At 40.3% G+C, this 21,753-nt stretch overlaps 1 protein-coding gene across 1 annotated transcript in view; it reads left to right on the forward strand.

The window, feature by feature from the left end:
• Positions 1-21,753, forward strand: part of LOC126418948 (serine/threonine-protein kinase BRSK2) — a 196,209-nt gene that overhangs the window by 142,380 nt on the left and 32,076 nt on the right. Inside the window, exon 12 of the mRNA XM_050085984.1 lies at positions 21,331-21,517. Within this exon, the coding sequence (XP_049941941.1) occupies positions 21,331-21,517 (187 nt within the window). The remainder of the gene's footprint in view (positions 1-21,330; positions 21,518-21,753) is intronic.

Raw genomic sequence — 21,753 nt, forward strand, 5'->3', positions numbered from 1 at the left:
CACATCAGAAATCACAATACACTTGAATTCTGCTAAATTTAGAACTAACTCTGTCTCCAAAACATTTTCTCTCCTCTCAGATTTCTCCAACACTTTGCAATCTGATCCATTACCTAAACACATTACTTTCACATTCATCCTTCTACATCACCTCATAATTCATGCTTTCATCAAGAGCCATTGGTTCACTTCCATCAACAGAAATAAATGCACAAATAAATTCCTTCCTCCCATATATCTAAATCAGTAGCTACAATCTTCACAACTTTAGCACCTAAAACATCACCTTTACTTCCCTTTAAAGATAAATCACCCTCTTCTGCTGAAACATAACAAAATTTATCATCAGCTGATGAGACTATTGCTATGCCACCTTCACATATACCTTCACATACTTCTGCTGATTCACTGCAAAATTCATCTCCAGTTGTCAAAACTACAGCTTTTCTGTCTTCAAAGGTAACTTCACCTACTTCCTCCAACACAAAATCATCTACATATCCTTCACCTAAATTACTATAATTGTTGCTACGGTCTAGTGCCTCAGTAGAATTTGTCACAGATTCTGCGTTCACCAAAATCAGATTCACCTCAGCCATTCTTATGATCACAGGATCTATCAACACATATGTTCATTCCATCATTCACTTCCCTTTCACAAAATAAATGTTTCAGCCCAATATCCTCATTATCAAATTCTCTAAACGTTCTGCAGCCTTTCACATTCATTCCATCATTCACTTCCCTTTCACAAAATCAATTTTTCAGCTCCATATCCTCATTATCAAATTTTCTAAATGTTCTGCAGCCTTTCTTGTGCCCTCTTTACAGCTACATTACTTCAAATTATTTTCAATTTTATTCTTCCTTGTCATTGATCGACCTGCAACATTTGTGGCTTCTTTGCCAAATGTTTGACACCCACAGAATTTTCATAATAATGTGTCCTTGTCAACACCAGTTTATTTTGTGGTCATCTCTACTTTCCTGATCTCATACTCTGGTGTTGCATTTCATGAGGCTCATACCACTCAAACCTCCGTTCCCGGTTTTCATTTCCATTATGTAAGTTCCTATTTCCATTTCTGCTTTGAAAATTGCTATTGTGGTGATAATTATTTCTATTATGATTATTATAATTATTGTGCATATTACTATTGTTCCTGCTCTGGTGCCCATTTGCCTACCTATTGTTCCCATTATATGGTTTGAATTCCAATGCCTGTTCAAGATTCTCAAGAAAATCTAAAAATTCATCACTGAAATTTCTTGGACTGTGGACAAGATCCCATTGTAAATGCTCTGCAATGTCTCTTGAGCACAGTAATCCCTGTCAACATTCCCAGTGGATGATTTGTGTGTGTCAGCTTAGCTAGTTCAAGTATACAAAAATCCTGCATCAACCCAGTTCCATGTCTAAAGCTTTATCCATTTAGGAACTCATTCTGAAGTGCATTTGCTTTGCTTCACTCCAGAGTTTGTTCAGAAAACAACCCTCAAACACTTAATAGGTAGTTAATGAAGCATTCATTAAATTTGCCCATGATTGAGCATTGCCCTCAAGATGCCTTTTAGCAAACTTAATTTTTGCCTCCTCGGAAATTCCTCTCACAAAATCATCTCTTCACAAAGCAAGAAAATCAACTGTATGGTATTTTCAATCATTTTCAAAACTTTATCGTCCCCTAATCAACCTATGGAACACCTGTCACAGTAATAGCCTGTTTTACTGCTAAAGAATTTAATTCTGACTTCATGTCTTTAAACTGCACAGCCTTTTTATTTAATCATGATTGAAAATGTTCTCTACTTTTAAATACCTCCTTTTAAAATTGTGCCATTCAACCTAAAAAATTGTTAACACTTATTGGTAATCTCCTCAAATACATTTTTGCTCTGCACAAAAATTTCACTTCCCCACCCAGCTTGTCTCAAAAATCTTTTTCTACATTGTATACTATGGTGTTAACCAGGCCAACATCCTCAGAAATTTTGTCTAAATCTGTCCATATAGCATCTAATTTTGAATCTACCATCTCTCTGTACTGCATATAATTCCCTTCACCTCACCTTTTACACTTTCTGCTGCACTTGTCCAACTGAACGTGTCTCCATTTTTATTGAACCTATTTCTGTATCCAGTACCACCATTTCAGAGTTCAAGTTTGTCAAAATTTCCCTTAAATATTAACTGAACCACTTGCAATTACATCTTCTTTTGCTGATCTCTGATCACCTACCCCACCAATATCATCACTATCAACATCACCATGATCAGATTTAGAATGAACTGGTCCACTGATATTATCTGGAACACAAACACTGGGTGACTGCTTAATCATCGCAAGCAACATCACTGACAATGACCCTGTGGGTTCACATATATTAGCACTGCTGGTGCATGTGCTTCACTTGTCGGTAATGCTGGCTGCTTCTGCTGTGGTGTTGTTGCCAATGCTGATAATCTTGAAGTCTCCACTGGTAGTCCATGTTACAATGGCCACCACCACCACTGTGCCACCATCAGTCTCTCCACTGCAGAAGGCCACTGCAAACTTGAACTCAGCGTACTTCTGCATAATCTTCTTCTCTCTTGAAGTTCTGTGCCTAAACTCTCCACATCTAACTTTTGTTACTGCTCCTCATGCACACAACTGTTGCAAAATCTTATACTCAGAGCCCTGATGCAAACTGCCTATAATGCTGTAGATTTGGGTCCTGGATCATATAGTCACATCCTGAACGACAAAACCCCAATTGCGATGGTACCTAATTGTTATTGATGAGTAGTTGCTACTCCTGACAGAATCCCATACAATAAAACCAGTTGTGTCTTTACCTGTGGTTACTTATACTTTAAGTACTTGGGCTGTGCATGGCTCTGTTCAAAAAGAACAGCTTGATGTTGTCATAGTGTCAAGCTGCACACATCTGCTTTCATGTCCCACAGCTAATTAGCTGAAAATAATAACCTGTAAAATGTTAAGTATATTCTGCCATGCACCTCACCATGGCTGGTATAGTATGTACACAGATGCAGAGAGAAAACATTATTTGCTTTTTATGTTGTAAATAAAGTAACTTTTTGCAACTGTACAAGATGAATAATAGTTATTTTATATACAATATAAACAGCATTGAATTACTAAAAGAGGAAGAATAGCTTTGTGTATTAAAAATGTTTGAGAATATTTTGTTAGCAGTCAGAATGAGTGTCTACAACTATTTGTTCTTACTGAGAATAGTCTTGAGTAGCTAGTTCAACAACACTCACACAATGGTCACTGGGGCTCAGTTCAAAGCTGGACTCATCACTGAAGACAATCCTTCTCCATTCAATGATATTCCAGACTGAACACATGTCTGGAGACATCCTTCACAGTGGTGGGATACAAATCTGAGTGTCACCCACCATACAACCCAACAACCATGAGTGATGTTCTGGGGGTGCCATTTATTTTCATACCAGGACATCTCTGGTTGTAATCCATGGCTCCCCTGCAGCACAGTGGTAAATCACAATATTATACACTGTTTTCTTGCCCTTCTTGGCAAATTGTCCTGGCCTTACATTCCAACAAGATAATGCCTGCCTGCACATGTCGAGAGTTTCTGCTGCTTGTCTTCGTGCTTGTCAAACTCCACCTTGGGCAGCAAGGTTGCTAGCTCTCTTCCCAACTGGGAATATTTGGAGCATTATGCGGAGCACCCTCCAACCAGCTTGCGATTTTGATTATCTAAAGTGCCAGTTGGACAGAATTTGGCACAGTATCCCTCAAGAGGACACCCAACAACTCCATCAATCAATGTTGAGCAGAATAGTTGTTTTTGTGTAAGGCGCAGAGGTGGACCAATGCGTTATTGACTTGTTCAGTTTGTGAAACTCTTTCTTTTTTCCTTAGAGTGTAAGTGTACTGTTGGTGTTTGTTAATTTGTCGTTCACTTTTTAAAATTTTGTTTCATTGTGGGTGGTTTTTGCAGAACTACAAAAGCATCAGAAGTAATGTTGTATCAAACCATCTTAATTGCAGTTACAGAAAAATGCAAATAATTTTAGTTTTATTGCATCACTATTTGCATAAAATAATGCATTACTGCAAATAGTGTATCTGTAACTAACAATATAATCATTGTATCATATTTTCTATTGGTTTCACTTAAAACTTTCCTGTGGTGATCATTTATTTCATACTTCATACTTAAAACCTGTTTTTTATTTCAAGTCCTTTTGTGTGAATGCGAGTAGAACTTTGTGCTTGTTGTTTATGGAAAGAAAATGTTCAAATAACATGTTAAGTTAGAAATAAATGCATGTACATTGTAGTGGTTCCTACCAGAGAAAAGTGTCTTTTGTAGATTAAACAATGCAGGCATCTAGATCTGTTCTGTATACCAACATAACACCTATAGTTAAAGCAAACACAGACAAAAGAGCTTCAACATCAAGATGATATTTATTAACGAATTTTAAAAAAATCATTTGATGATTTTTTCCAGTAAGATGTTATAATTCTTTTGGTAATGCAGTAATTTGTTAGAAGAATTAATTGGAATGGTGATATTTTTTGGTAATAAGTACTAACATGTCTCACTACCTTGAGTAATTAATAAACATCACATTGTACTGAAACCAAGCAGTGATACCGAAACCTGAAGATGGTTTTAACAACTGTGTTTCTGAAGACAAATGGTGTGGTGTGACTTATCAGGCATAAGGATCTAGTACTTAACTTAGCTCTGTGTGAATAGTGTATGCTTGAAAAATCTAGCATGGAATGTAACAATAATATGAAAAGGATAGTTGCTGCTCACCATAGAGCTGAGTCGCAGATGGGCCCAACAAAAAGACTGTCACAAAATAAGCTTTAGGTCCCCAAGGCCTTTGACAAAAATGGACCATGCACACACACACTCACACAGACACACACACACACACACACACACACACACACACACACACACACACATATGCGCGCGCGCATGTGCATTCACTCGCGCAAACCCAACTCACACACACATAATCACAGTCTTTGGCAGATGAAGCCAGACTATGAGCAGCAGCACATAGTGGGAGAGGCAACTGGGTGGGGATTAGGAGGAGGCTGGGGTGGGGAGAAGGAGGGATAGTGGGGTAGTCATGCTGCTGGGGAGCATGCGGGGATGAAGTGGAGAGAGGATAGTGCAGTTAGGTGCAGTTGGGTGGTTAGATGGTGAGTGGTGGGGAGAGGGGGGAGGGGTGGTACTGGAATAGAAAAGAAGTAAAAAGACTGGGTGCATTGGTGGAATAGAGGGCTGTGTAGTGCTGGAATGGAAACAGGGGAGGGATTTTAGAGGGGTAACAACTATGACTAATGAAGGTTGAGGCCAAGAGGGTTACAGGAATGAAGGATATATTGCAGGGAGAGTTCTTGCCTGTGCAGTTCAGAAAAGCTGGTGTTGGTGGGAAGGATCCAGATGGCACAGGCTGTGAAGCAGTCATTGAAATGAAGAATGTCGTGTTGAGCAGTTGCTCAGCAACAGAGTGGTCCAGTTGTTGCTTGGCCACAATTTGTCAGTGGCCATTCATGCAGACAGACAACTTGTTGGTTATCATGCCCATATAGAATGCTGCACCTGGGTTGCAGCTTAGCTTGTAGATCCATGACTGGTTTCACAGATAGCTGTGCCTTTGATGGGATTGTTTGTGACCTGACTGGTGTAGGTGGTGGTGGGAGGATGCATGAGACAGGTCTTACACCTCTCAGTACCACCCAGGACTGAAGCAACTGAATTCTATTCTCCACTAGGTTTTCGACTGCCTCTTGTCATGCCCTGAAATGAGAAATGCCCTACCCACTATCCTTCCCACCCCTCCCACAGTAGTATTTCACCACCCACCAAACTTATATAATATCCTCGCCCATCCCTACACTACCCCTGATCCCAACCCCTTGCCTCATGGTTCATATCCCTGTAATAGACATAGACCTGTCACATACATCCTCCCATCACCACCTATTCCAGTCCACAAACATCACGTATCCCATCAATGGCAGGGTTATCTGTGAAACCAGTCATGTTATGTGCAAGCTAAGCAGTAATCACTGTGCAGTATTGTACATGGGCATAATAACCAACAAGCTGTTGTCTACATGAGTGGCCACTGACAAACTCTGCCCAAGCAACAACTGGACTACCCTGTTGCCGAACACACTGCTCAGCATGACGTTCTTCATTTCAATTACTGCTTCACAGCCTGTGCCATCTGGATCCCTTCCCACAAACATCAGCTTTTCTGAACTGCACAGGTGGGAACTCTCCCTGCAATATATCCTACATTCCCATAATCAACTTTGCCCCAAACTTCGTTAGTCATTGTCCTTACCAATCTAGCCCCTTTCCTCTTCCCATTCCAACACTACACAGCCCTATATTCCACCAATGCATCCAGTCTTTTTACTTCTCTTCTTTTCCATTACCTCCTCTCTCTCCCCCACCCTCCATCTAACCTCTCGACTCTGCACCTAGCTGCCCTATCCTCTCTTCATCTTTTCCCTGCACTAGCAGCACTTCACTGTCCCACAGCCCTACCCTGCTATTTCTGCCCCTCCCCACCCCAGCCTCCCCCTTAGCCCCTCCCAGTGCCCCTCCCATCATGTGCTGCTGCTCACAGTCTAGCTTCAGCTGCCAGAGACTGTGGTCATGTGTGTGTGTGTGTGTGTGTGTGTGTGTGTGTGTGGTCTTTTTTTGACAAAGGCCTTGTTGGAAAAAAGCTCATTTTGTGACGGTCTTTTTGTTGTGGTTATCTGTGACTCAGCATCTCTGCTGTATGGTGAGTAGCAACTATCCTTTTTATAATACTTTTATAATACTGTTGTGAGCTTGAAAAGAATTTTATAAACATGTACTGTGAATTATTTTCAAATCACAATGATATTTTGTCCACAACTCACAACTGGATTTTCAGTCAGGACTTACGCAAGGTATATCACATAATTCACTGAGAGATTCAGTGGATTTGAAAGAACTACTGTGAAGTGACTGATGTACCAGTGTCACTGATATTTTACATAAATAGCTTCCTTTGGACATGAGGCTGTGTACAGCTTTTTTGCAATTTCCCTACCTGGAAAGAAAATTAATATATCAAAAACCATCTCTGAAATTTCCTTATTGGCAGTTGCCTGTACAAACTTGCACTACAAAAGCTTATGCCCTCAGAGTAGAAAAGCTTCACAATTTTTCATGAGGGCCCACATCAGAAGGTTTAACCCTTTGAATGTTTTAACACACTGTGCCATGCCATTCCTTAAGTACTGTAGCCAGATAATCTTACCAATATTCCTTCCCCACAGTGTCATAGTTATATCTGTGTGCACTGCCCAGTAAACCCCTAAGTACTGTGCTCATGTTTGGATGTGCTGCTTCTGAAATACTGTGTTCTTGGGATGTGTTGACATGCATAGCACTATTTCTGCACCGAACTTCAGTAACTGTTCAAAGTTTAGGTCATTTGGAATATACAGGTGGGTTTGTGTTATGGTCTTGTGTTGATGTTATCAATTTATCCTTCTGACTCTTACTGATCATCTATATCATAGAATTATTATCTTTTATGTATTCTACACAAGCAAAGAACTTATCAGTTTTTCTATGAAAATGTCAAGTCTATAGAGGAAGAAATATGACAAACATTGGAATAACAGTGAGATTAACTTTTTCAGTACTGATTACTATGCTGGCTCTCTTACCAAATCTTGAAGTGACATTCCTCAGTCACTTGCATTAACTTGTATAACACACTGGTTTGTTCTATGTAAAAAAGATGTAACTGGCAGTTCTTCAGAAACAGGGGATTTAAAAGAGAGAATAAAATATAGGAAAACACCATGGTGTAATGGTGAGTTTGACTGGAAAAAGTTATTCTCGTCAGTTGACATAGGTATTTGATAATTGGATTTCAAGGTGTAATCTAGGTAATGTGTCAGTCACTTGCTCATTTACCAAAATATTTCTAGTAGAAAACCTTATGATAGAGAATGAAACCGTATGTTTAATTTTTTTTTTCCGCGAACTGTGAAATACGCGAGAACCAATGCATTCTACATTGTTAAAGTTGAAAGACATGTACTTTGAGTAAATTTGTTGACTCTTTGTTATTTTATTCTTATTACACAAGTGAAAGAGTTGAACTTAGTGTTCACTGATCAAGAAATACACTGAAGAGCCAAAGAAACTGGTACACCTGCCTAATATTGTGTAGGGCCCCCACAAGACCGCAGAAGTGCCGCAATGTGACATGGAATGGGCTCAACTAATGTCTGAGGTAGTGCTGGAGGAAATTGGCACCATGACCCCTGAGGGCTGTCCATAAATCCATAAGAGTACACAGAGTGGAGATCTCTTCTAAACAGCACATTGCAAGGCATCCCAGATATGCTCAGTATTGTTCATGTCTGGGGAGTTTGGTTTAACCCTTTGAATGTTTTAACACACTGTGCTATGCCATTCCTTAATCTTACCAATATTCCTTCCCCACAGTGTCATAGTTATATCTGTGTGCACTGCCCAGTAAACCCCTAAGTACTCAGAAGAGTGTTCTTGAAGCTACTCTGTAGCAATTCTGGACATGTGGGCTGTTACATTGTCATACTGGAATTGCCCAAGTCCATTGGAATGCACAATGGACATGAATGGATGCAGGTGATCAGACAGGATGCTTACACACATGTTGTCTGTCAGAGTCATGTCTAGATGTATCGGAGGTCTGATATCATTCCAAATGCACATGCCCCACACCATTACATAGCCTCCACTAGCTTGAACAGTCCTCTGCTGACATGTAGGTTGTATGGATTCATGAGGTTGTTTCCATACTGATACACATCCATCCACTCAATACAATTTGAAACATGACTCATCCTAGCATGCAACATGTTTCCAGTCATCAACAGTCAAATATCAATGTTGATGGGCCCAGGAAAGACATAAAACTTTGTGTCAAGCAGTCGTCAAGGGTACAAGAGTGGGCCTTCGGCTCCAAAAGCCCATATCAGTGATGTATCATTGAATGGTTCACACGCTGACACTTCTTGATGGCCCAGCATTGAAATCTCCAGCAATTTGCAGAGGGGTGGCACTTCTGTCATGTTGAATGATTCTCTTCAGTTGTTGTTGGTCCTGTTCTTGCAGGATCTTTTTCTGGCCACAGTGGTGTCAGAGATTTGATGTTTTACCAGAATCCTGATATTCACAGCACACTCATGAAATGGTCATATAAGATAATCCCCATTTCATCGCTACCTAAGAGATGCTGTGTCCCATCACTCATGTGCTGATTATAATACCGTGTTCAAACTCACTTAAATCTTGATAACCTGCCATTGTAGCAGCAGTAACCAATCTAACAACTGTGACAGTCTCTTGATGTCGTATATAGGTGTTGCCGACCACAGTGCCACATTCTGCCCATTTACTTATCTCTGTATTTGAATATGCATGCCTATACCAGTTTCTTTGGCACTTCAGTGTTTAATTTCAGTCAAATTATGTTTCAAAACAAATTTTTGTTAATTTTGACAATGCTTTACTCCACTGCCAGTTCCATCAGAAAACAATAATTCTTCAAAATTGAGAATATTCTCCATAAACTTCATGTGGCAATCCTCTGAGGATTTCTACTACATATCTTCTCTCTCTCTTTAAAATGTTACCTTCAACAGTGAATGTCATCTCTTCTTTTTTCACCAATCTCTTCACATTCAGTAACACTATACCTCAATACGTACTATCCTTTTGTGGTACCAATCCCTCCTTACGCTCCCTACTGATCAGTCCTTAGTCCTTTACCCAGCTTGTCCTTGGTCAATACATTGCATCTGCTAATCACCACTCCAAACAGCTACTGTCTTTGCTGAAAATCATCCACTATTCAGCCCATGGACCTGTTAGCACACTCACGGTAATTCTCACAGAAGCTAGCCATAAAATTAAGAAAGTACATAATCCAGTCACATTAATGTGAGTATTGCCTATGTTCAACAGCAATGTGCAGTAACCACTTGCGGACACCAGCTAGCAGCACTAGCAGTAGAGGGCAGATAAAGCATGTCCAGAAAAGGGTGTAGTCTTTGTCATAATGTAGAAACAGATTGAACTACCTGAAGTCCAAAAGGGATGGTCATGGAAGTATTTCCAAAACACCCAAGTCTGTAAACAGAGTTTGCATGCTGCCATAGTTAAAGGATACCAAGTGTGGCAAAATAGTGCTATCCAAAACCAGTGTTGAGGCAGGTGTGGTGCACTGGGCAATAGATGACAGAGATGAACAATGGCTGCAGAGATGTGTATGGATGAATAGATGTACAAATGTTGAGCAACTGACTGCCCAGATGAACAAAGGGGATACCAACGGTGTCTCTTCAACGACAGTTCACCGAATGTTACTGCATATGAGCCTCTGCAGCTGACACCAGGTTCATGCACTGGTGTTCACTGCTGTTCATTGGTGATAAAGGCTGGAATCTGCATCCCAGTACCACAAGTGGATGTCCACTGAGTAGTGCCAGGTGGCCTTTTCAGATGAATCATGTTTTACACTCTAGACATAAAATTTCTGAAAGCAAGCACTCTGCAGCTATCATCGGAATGGCCCAAGCAGGAGAAGGGAGCATTATGATCTGTAAAATGTTTTAATGGCATTCCCTTGTTGATATTCACATTCTGGAAGGCACAGTGCATCAACACAAGTATGCATCTATCCTTGGAGGCCATGTCCACCCCTAAATGCAGTTTGTTTTCCTCGGCGTGAAAGCATCCACAAGTATGGCAATGCAGCATGTCACGCAGCTTGCAGTATATTTGCATGGTTCTAAGAGCATCAGGATGAGTTTACCATACTCCCCTGGCCACTAAACTCCCTGGATTGATGCCCAGTCAAGAATCTATGAGTCCACCTTGACCGGGCTGTTTGCTCCAGTGGATCCTCATCAAGAAACCTAGTGCAGCTGGCCACAACACTGGAGTGGGCATGGCTCCACATCCCTGTCACTATCTTCCAGAACCTCATTGACTCTTCTCCTGAGTGTCTTGCAGTGGTTCACACTACGAGGGGGTTACTCAGGCTTTTGACAGGTGGTGACATTAATGTGACTGGACACTCTGCTTCACACTACATGAAGAAGCTATCCAGCTTATTAGTCAAACATACTGAAAGTGGTGTACCTCTACTCCTCTCTCAGAACTACCTTCCAAAAATCTGCAACCAAAAGTCCCTCCTAGCCAACAAGTCCTGCCTGTCTTCCTTATTTATCCTTCCACTGTAGTGAGAATCAAGCTCCAGTACCTCAGAGTCCCAGCACCCTTTCAATCCTAAATCTTTCATCCAGGTCCCCTTTCCAAAGGGGACCTTGCTCTATTAACCCTTTAACTGCTCTGGACGTGTTACCGCGCGCGCCTTTGTACCTGTCCCTGTGTTCTCTGAACGTGTTTATATGCGCCACCAGTCCTTCTACCTGGTACTCTGAACGTGTCTACGCATAGACACATTCAGAGCACTAGGTAGAAGGACTGGTGGTGTGCATAAACACAGTCAGAGCACACAGGGACAGGTACAAAGGCGCGTGCGGTAACACGTCCAGAGCAGTTAAAGGGTTAAAATGTCTCCTTTGATTTACCCGCAAAATTAATAGGAAATGTCACTTCAACATTCAGTTAAAACCTACAACTCTAATGAATCCATCTTTTTGCCACCAAATTCAACGTCTCGAAGCTGTAGAAGTCATTGCCCTCAGTATACTAACAATTTACAATTTTTCATATGAGCCCATATCAGAAGTCTCAACATTTTAAATGCTGTGGATGTTTTAACACACTATACCAAGTGGTTCCATAGGTACTTCAAAAATTTAATCTTACCAATATTCCTCACTTAAAGTACTGTCTCCAAATCCTTCCTGAAAAATATCATCTAAAATCCCATACCTCACAGGAGTTAAATCATGGGCTATCCATAACCTCAAGGTGCATCACTATGTCTTCAGTCATCCTCCCTGAAGACAAAAAGCTTTATTATCGTGGTACTAGACCAAGAGGACACCTCAAAATTTATAATTGTTCCTAATGTTTTCATTCCTTCTACCCAGTCTAAGCTGTAGAAAATCCTTTAAACTTTGTCCCTTAAAACAACTACATATGGATCTCTACATTTTACCAACTCCCCAAAATACACAGAAATAACCATCCTGAGCATACCAATGTTTCCAGCTCAAAGCCTCCACCAAATGTGTCTCAACAGCAATAGGCCAGCACCACCAACCCATCACCCAGACCCTACCATACTATGCAGCTGGACATTAAAATTGCAACATTTTAAATTGGAATTAAGCATACTACATGCTTGGATATTAAAATGACTAGAATTTCAGTGTAAGCACACAAAGTAGAGAAAGGTAACTCTAAATATAAGGAATGATTACACAACTGGTTTCTCATTTAGAAATTGTGTTAGAATCAATATTTTGAACAAGGATGCACTCTATAGCAACAGTTACAGAACAGAAGGTGTAATAGACAGTCAACCGGTTGCAGTAAATGGTGGTTTTCAAGTAACCTGTACCATGGTTTCAACAGATTTAAACCCATCTTCCTCAGAAGGACAACAGACTTCACATTAGAAATCAGTCAGTAATGCCATCTCCCCATGACATGATTTAAACCCGTCTTTCTCAGAACAGCAACGAACTTTACATTAGCAATCAGTCAGTAAAGCCATCTCCACATGCCATGTGTTGACAATGGTCTGTATGTCCATATGTAAAAGATAAGGCCTGTAGAATCAAAGGCTTGTCACATCAGTAAAACCAATATCTTAAAATAACAGACCATTTTAATAACTACATACCAGTATGTATCTGTAAACATGGTCTGTTATTTTCAGCGATTGGTTTTACTGATGTGACAAGCCCTTGATTCTAGGGACCAATTAGCTTTTAAATTTGTACATACAGACAGTTTCTGAGAGATGTCATGTGATTGTTAATGTGAAGTTTGCTGTCCTTCTGAGAAATATGGGGTTAAATCTGTCAGAAACATGGTAAAGGTTATTTGAAAACCACAATTTATTGCAACTGGTTGGCTATCTATTATACCTGTTGTATTAGAATGTTGGTTGTCTCTGAGAAGGAGAAATGGCTACTAGCACATGTCAGAATTTAACAGCAGCAATGTCATGGCTTATATTATTCTGTGACATTGTTGCTCACATTGTTCGGGAGTCTATGACAGTCATCTCAATGAGGAATCAATGGGTTCAGGAATACCATACTCAATGCCATGGAGGATCTCAATAGCCCCAAACAACCAGCATCCAAGAGGGTTAGGCCACACAGGTGAACACAGTAACTATTGTTTTGGTTTCTCATGACGAGCTAGCAGAGTAATTTGTACTGACTGTGGAACACCCAGAGACAACACTGGACACAGGAGTGACACCATGTCATCTTTTTAGATGAGTCTTAGTTCTACGTACAGCACCACAGTGGACTTATTGATATATGGAGGTTCCAAGAAGAACAAACACTGCCAGACTGGATTCATCATTTACATAGAGGCAGAGCGGGTAACATGATGGTATGGGATCTCAATGTGTACAGAACATGATCACTTCCGAGTCTGTTTTATTTCTGATGTGTATAGGCAAGTGCCCTATCTTCAAGATCTCTCTGACACTAGCTTTAGATGAGATAACACAATACTGCCTTTTGCCAATGCTTTTCTGAACTACTGGGATACAGAGGCTGTTCCATCACATTAGTTCCTGTCATCAAAGCTCAATTCGACAATTATATTCTTTTCAAAATTTGACAGTGAACTTCCATAGTTCCATAAATTTCATTCACAGGCTTGTACTGTGCTCACTTTACTCTATATCTGCATCCATATGTTGACAACAATTGTAAAGTGCATGGCAGAAGGTACTTCCCATTTACCAGTTATTGGGGCTTCTTCCCTTTTTTTTTTTTTTTTTTTTTTTTTTTTTTTTTTCAGTGTATGACAATGCCACAAACCATTCCTGTAAGTTCAAAGGTAACTGTTCTACCCAACAGTGCCTGGACTGAAAAGCTGGGGAGCTGAACCCTAGAAGAGAGAAAAATGAAACTTGACATGCGAGTTAATTCAGTGGAGAGCACAAAGTCTGAACACTGTGTAGTTAACAGTTGTTGATGTTGTTGAGCAACAGCCATACAACAATTCACAAATGAACACAATGCCATTTGACTGTATTATTGTTTATGTAATTACAACCCAGGTTTTGGCCTTTTATGCCATTTTCAAATGATTGAGTTTATGTCATTAACATATACCGCAGAACATTGAGTTCAAGCTTGGCCATAAATTTAGAAAAATATTGGCTTCTTACGAAATGAAATGATGGTTAATTTATGGCTAATTTTGTGCCTGATACCCTGCCATATATGTTAATGACATAAAAAACTCAATCACTTGAAAATGGCATAAAAGGCCAAAACCTGGGTCATAAATAAACAATGATACAGTTAAGTGACAGTGCGTTCATTAAAAAAAGACACTGTGTAGAGATGAGCTTGGAGGAAAAACAACACAACTAGCACAAATGACTAAAAAACTTGGCTTACAAAAGCTAGAGCATGGGACAAAGCAAGAGCCAGCTCAGAATATGTTGATGTCAGTGCAAGAACTGCTGGTTGAGACCTATTCATGCTGACAAAGAAGCACCTGGGCCAGTGGCTTTGCCCATACCACACTTTGCATGCACCCTTCATGACAGCATTCTGCACTATTATGCTGTGATACTTCTAGCAGCTAATTTGCATGCATATCAGTGTCTGTTGGGAGGGATACTAAATCCCTCACCCATGAAAATGCCTGCCTTCTGCCTTGACCTCCATCACAAAACTAGAGAAGGAGCAAGACACTCTGGCAGCAGATCAACCACTGAAGGAAACAATGCTGATGCAGTTGGCTCCACTAGGTGGCCATAAAAGTGCCACCAGAGATTGTGGGTCATGGTAACCTACTTCTTTCCATAACACACATGACCGAAAATAGACCCCAAGGTACCCTGCCGAAGGACAGTATTTAGGCTGGTGCACAGCCATTCATCGGCAGTTGACTCTGAGCCAGGACTCCATTTCAAACATCCATCCCATGCTGATGCTGCTGTCTCTGCCACTGAACAGCCACTGCCACTACGGACAATGTTCTGGATCACTGCGACGCAGCTGACAGAGTTGTCTTCATAGTTGTCGATGATGTAAAATGTGGTTTAAAATTATTCTTGTAGTATACTGACATTAGACTGTTCCAAAGGAACTTCATCTCCATATTGAGATGGAAGAACTTATACCTCTTGTGGAACCTGAACTCCGTGAATTGATGGAAGAACTGAACAATTGTATGAACTTGACTTCAAGACTGTCTCACTGAGACATATAATTGTCATTTTGTGCAACCAACTTGTTTGTTTCTAAACTATGTCCTTCAGCCAGTGAATTTCTCCTGTCAATTTTGTATTATTATTCCTTGAAGTAGATGAACAGTGTTTTTTGGTTTTGTCAGCAAAATTTTTGAAGTATCTTTAACATTGTTTGTGTTGCCTATAGTGTATTCCCCAGTTGCAACACAGGGCAGAACAAGAGCTTGTACATATTAAAGTTAATTAGGCTGAACATCACAACCATGGTCTACCTGAAACTCAGTCACTCACCCATCCATTACTAAAGATAGCAGAATATGTTTGGATGATGTTTGTGGTGTTTTGGACTCTTGAGTTTAGGGTAAATAGCATGACCTATGATGACCATCTTATGGCTTGTAGATTGTCAAAAACTGTTGCCAAATGGACCACTTGCAGTATATCCCACACAAGACATCTACATGTGTGTATTACTGTCAAAGATGCACCAAAGGACAGTTGGGGAGGATCGTCTGCTTGCCTATTGAGTGGAAATGGGTGCGGATGGGGAGCAATGCCAGGAACACAAAAATGATGTGAGCAGTGATTATTGTGCTTCAAATGATTTGCACCTGCCAGGTCTGATGCAGCTGAAGATGGGAAACACCACGATCTCACTGCACATGAATTGTCAGCAGGATCAACACGCAGCAGCTCAGCAGAAGGCAAGGCCACCTGACTTACCCTACAGGGCACTGGGGGCTATTTACCATGCACGTGTAACTTTGTCACATGCCAATTGTCAGACAGTACGTCCTTTGCCGCTGCTGTTCATGTGACTCCATAATCTTAGTAACTTTAGCTAAAGAGGGGTTGGACAAAGTCAGTGGCCTAATTTGGACCTTGCGGTCATCTGTTAACTGGATGATAAAGCACATTGAACATATTCAAACAGACACTTGCACAAGACACTCTGCAGGTCAGCAGTCCACACTGTATACAACTGCTGAGGCACTTGTGGTGTTGGTTAAATAGTAACTGTGCCACTGTCATAGGGTTGATGACTAATATACTGTGTGAGCAACTGACAAAGTTCTGTTCAAATTCATAAAATCCCACACTACTGGTCGGGAGGACGACGGTTCAATCCCGCGTCCGGCCATCCTGATTTAGGTTTTCCGTGATTTCCCTAAATCGCTCCAGGCAAATGCCGGGATGGTTCCTTTCAAAGGGCATGGCTGACTTCCTTCCCCGTCCTTCCCTAATCCGATGAGACCGATGACCTCGCTGTCTGGTCTCCTTCCCCCAAAAACCACCACCACCACCCACACTACTGGTCAATAAAAAGGCAGCCTCATCAACTGGGTCAATACCTGGAAGTGCAGCAAAAAAGGTGGCAGGGAGAAGGCTCCTCTGCAGGTGCCTGGCCTGCTGCCACTATTGTAACTGCACAGGACATGACTATGCTGTGAATCATCGTTATCAGTTCACATGTAACTATACTAGCCAATGGTAGCTAGTCTGCAGAGCTGGGGAGCTGAAACCCAGAAGAGAGTGAAACTCAACATGTGAGTCCAAATACCACAGAACAGAAAGTCCAAATACCACACAATGTGAACAGTGACAATGACCAAGAAACTTGGCACGTTGAACCCAGAGTAAGGCATGAAGTGAGACCCAGGTCTGAGGATGTTGATGCTAGTGTAAGACATGGCAGTCGGAGCCTGTTGCCACTGACAAATAAACACCGAAGTCAGTGGCTCTACCCATACCATGCTTTATGTGCATCCTCCATGACAGCAGTCTGCACTATTCTGCTGTGGTACCCATGTCAGCACATCTGCACCCATCTCAGTATCTGTTAGCAGACATACTAAACCTTCCTTTCATATATTGCACAGGAAGAATGACTGTCCAATGCCTCTGTGGTGTAATTAATCTAATCTTGACCTCACAATCCATATGGGAGTGATAAGTATGGTGTTGCAGGATATTCCTAGGGTCATCGTTTACAGCTGGTTCTTAAAACTTTGTAAGTAGGCTTTTTCGGTATGGTTTGCATCCATCTACAAGTTTTAGGCCAGTTCAGTTTCTTCAGCATCTCTGTGATTCTCAATAAATGATCAGACAAACATGTGACCATCTCTGTTGCCCTTCTCTGTACACATTCAGTATACACTGTTGATCCTATTTGGCATGGGTCCCACACACTTGAGCAGTGTTCTAGGACAGGTCACACAAGTGATTTGTAAGCAATCTCCTTTGTAGACTGAGTGCATTTCTCTAGTATTCTGCCAACAAACAAAAATCTGCTTTCTTTACCTACGACTCATCCTATGTGATCATTCCATTTCATTCCACACAAAGTAATCCAGATATTTGTATGAGGTAGCCATAGGATACTACATTATTTTGTTTTGTGAAATTCACAGTGTTACACTACTGAACATTTAAAGCAAGCCACAAATCTCTGTGACACTTTGAAATCTTATCAAGGTCAGACTGGATATTGTGCAGCCTTTTTCAGATGGTACTGCCTTATAGTTAACTAAATCATCTTTCAAAATTCTATCACTACTATTAAAATTGTCTTTCAGAATATTAATACACAACATGAACAGGAAGGGTTCCAACACACTTCCCTGTGCCTCAACTAAAGTTATTTATACATTCGTTGATGGCTCTCCATATGGGGTAACATGCTGTGTCCTCCCTAACAAACAGTCCTCACTCCAGTCACAAAATTCACAAGGTACCCATATGGTCTCATTTTTGATAATAAGTGTAGCTGTGGAACTGAGTTAAAAGTCTTTTGGAAATTTTACTGTATCTGCACTGATCCATGCCTTTTGGAATATGCAAGAATCTTGTCAGTTGAGTTTCATATGATCAGTCTTTTGGAATCCATGCTGGTTGGCATGGAGAAGGTGGCCTGATGTTGGACTGCATGGGAACATGAAAGCAAGCATACTCATCATTAAGGTACTGCTCTGCCATGCCTGACCACCACAAGGAAGAGTCATCCTATTGTGGACCTAGTACATTATAACAAATTAACATCTACACCTGACATCCAAGAAAAAGTAATTGTCTCCCAGCAACATTCTGTTTCATCCTGCATGATTGGTCAGAGACTAGCAGCTGCTGGACTAGGGAATTACCATCCCATACATAGGCTGCCATTAACACCACAGGTCGTGCGGTAGCGCTCTCGCTTCCCGCGCCTGGGTTCCCAGGTTCGATTCCCGGTGGGGTCAGGGATTTTCTCTGCCTCGTGATGACTGGGTGCTGTGTGGTGTCCTTAGGTTAGTTAGGTTTAAGTAGTTCTAAGGTCTTGGGGACTGATGACCATAGATGTTAAGTCCCATAGTGCTCAGAGCCATTAACACCACAGCACAAATGGCTTTGTTTGGAGTGCTGCCATGACCAGAAACCATGAACTGCTGATGAATGGTGCTCCATTATGTTTAGCGATGAATCACAGTTCTGCACAAGCTTGAATTATCTGCATTGTCTTCAATGCATTATGTCTCACAGGAAGTGTTCAAAGCTCCTTACATTGCTTCTAGGCATGTATGCTCAGCTTGCATCATGGTGATCGCCAAATTGTGTCAGAAGATTTCGAAGTTTTCCATGACATACCAGTAAGCTGCCTCTAAATCTAGAAAGGCCATTAAATAAAGTTAAGCCCACATACAAAAATTAAAATGATAAAGGACTGGCAAATATGCAGGCAATGGAGAAATAGTCATCCATTATCTATCTCTTTGTCATTGCAGGCACTGGTCTCTCCATCTCAAACAATGAGGCTAAAATGCGCTAGTGCCCTGCGGGCCAACTTTTATCACTGTCACAAAATGCTTTCTCAGTAATGGCTAAACAGTGAAACACTAATGGACATACCATATGTTTGCTTGATTAATTGGTTTATGGCTTGAACAAAAGTATGTGAAAGAAGCACAAAGGGGAGGGATGTGTCACAAGCACTGATCTGTATTTTCTGTATGCTTCTGTTGACCTCAAATATGTGCAGTTATTACAGAGATCATACTGGGGGGAAAAAATTTACATTTCTGTTAGGTCTCCTTTCATCATGTAGCTGAGTAGTCATACTTCTTTATGGTGTGTTTATATCTCCATACATCTTTAGGCAATTAGCAATCCCTCTGTAAAGGTAAGTGCTCATGAAAATTGCAGGAAATGCAGAATTGATTCTGGAAAAGTAACACACAAGGTACTTAAGTTTTAGAACATAAAAATGATAATCGCATCTTACAAAAGTAATTATGAACAACAAATACAGAACAAAGTAACTGTTTTTTTTCAGGCAGTGATAAGAAACAGAACACTGACTAACAAATGTGAAGTTAGTAAGTTCTTTTTTTTTCTGGAAAATCTGATTTGGGTTCTAAATCCAATACATAAATACTGCATTCAAAATGAAAAAAAAATTGTATTTATTGTTAAAAATTTATTTTTCCCAGGAAAAAAATTGTTTTATAAATCAGATGATTAGTTACAACACACATCAGAAACTTTATTTTTTTAATGTAATTACTCCTGTAATTTTTGTCAATTTTCTAAGCCATACACTATTTCCATCCTGCTTCCACCTTCACAGATCGAATATTCACCATGCCATTGTATCTGCAGTCTGTTACACATCTTGCAAGTCATACATGCCATAAACACACCAATGTGAAAGACCCAAGGTGCCTGAAAATGATGAAATGCATGTATGATTATTCCATGTTTGATGTTAATTTGTTTTTATCTCTTATGTTCTGCCGTAGGTAATGATTTGTTCAACATAAAAACTTTGTATTTCTTTGTCTGCAAAAGTTCATCTGCATCTTGCAACACTAAATTTACATATGGTAGTTGTGTCAAATGTTCGTGTAAACTGGCCTGCTGCATGTTTTTCCTGTCTTACTATTGTAAATAATTCCACATATATTCTTTGAGTTCAGGTTATTAATAATACTTATAGAAACTGCAGTCTGAAAATGGGCAAGAAACTACTGTTGTGGGTTATATTTATTATTATTTAATTTCCATTTATATGTTTATACAGTACATGGTGGAAGTAGGGGCCAAAGACTGAGGGGGGGGGGGGGGGGGATGCAGATGAATGTGGTGGAAGATACAAGGACTGAGGTGCAAAATATATATTGTACAACAAGAATTAAGAAAACACAGAAACATTCAGTTTATTAAATAATATGACAAGACTGACACTGCTCATTATGAAAAGACATTTGTGACACACCAAGTTTTGTTTGAGGAAACAACCAGTAGTCACTCATCCAGTTCAACTTCTCACTCTGCACACACTTTAACTGAACTATTATTAAATACCCCAAAAGATAAATCATAAATGTCCAGTAAAACACCCATTCAGTGACTTTACTGCCAAAACCTGCATGGCATGCAAGATGTGCATGGTGCAAATAAAGGTAAAGCTTTGCACAAGAAAGCACAATCCTAGTAATACATCATATGCAAAATGTAGTAATTTTGTAGACAGTTCATCCATATGTACACTGCATACACTTAATGTAAAGCATGAAACTGATTATATAACACCAGAACAAGTAAAGTCTATTATTTATGATTTTGTGGACTTAATATAGTTCTGACGATTAATCATATCAGTGGGGGTTTACAGAAAGTTGCATTTTCAGAAAGTTCTTCTGTGACATATAAATACAAGTTTCAAATCCAAATTTATCTAGTTTAGTGATCATTAATCACATTAAAAATTATTAAAAATGTTTTTTGTATCCAGTTACATCCATGTTGGATGGCCCTAAATGACATCAAAACATAGTGTTCACATCATAGTTAAGTCTCAGCTCCTTTAATCCTGCTGTGAGGCCAGACTTAAGTAAACATCCCTGCGTCCCTGGCGTTTGCAGATAGCAGAACTCAGTCACAGTGTGTCGAGTCCGATGTCATTCCGAGTCGAGTACAAGAGGGGTTCTACTGCTCCAGCCATGTTCCAGAGACAAGTCAGGTTCCAGGTGGATGTGTCCACCATAACAAAACAGTCTGGAGACAGCCCCAAGGAGTACCTGTATGCTATAACCTTCACTCTCTTGTCAGGTAAATCCCAAATACTGCAGATAAATGTGATGAGGTATCAGGGTTCCCACATTTCTGCTTTTTAAGGCTAATTGAACTAGTTAGAGATGGGAATCACTCTTTGACAGCAAGCTTCTAGACAGAGCTTAATAACTAATTACTGCTAGAAGCAGATTTTTGCACCTTTACATAGCAAGTGATGTTTATTATCCATGTAAAATTCCATCAAACGTTGCAGTTATGATGTAAGGTGATAG

The sequence above is a fragment of the Schistocerca serialis genome, chromosome 9 (genome assembly GCF_023864345.2).
Source record: "Schistocerca serialis cubense isolate TAMUIC-IGC-003099 chromosome 9, iqSchSeri2.2, whole genome shotgun sequence".
In the NCBI taxonomy this organism is placed as follows: Eukaryota; Metazoa; Arthropoda; class Insecta; order Orthoptera; family Acrididae; genus Schistocerca; species Schistocerca serialis.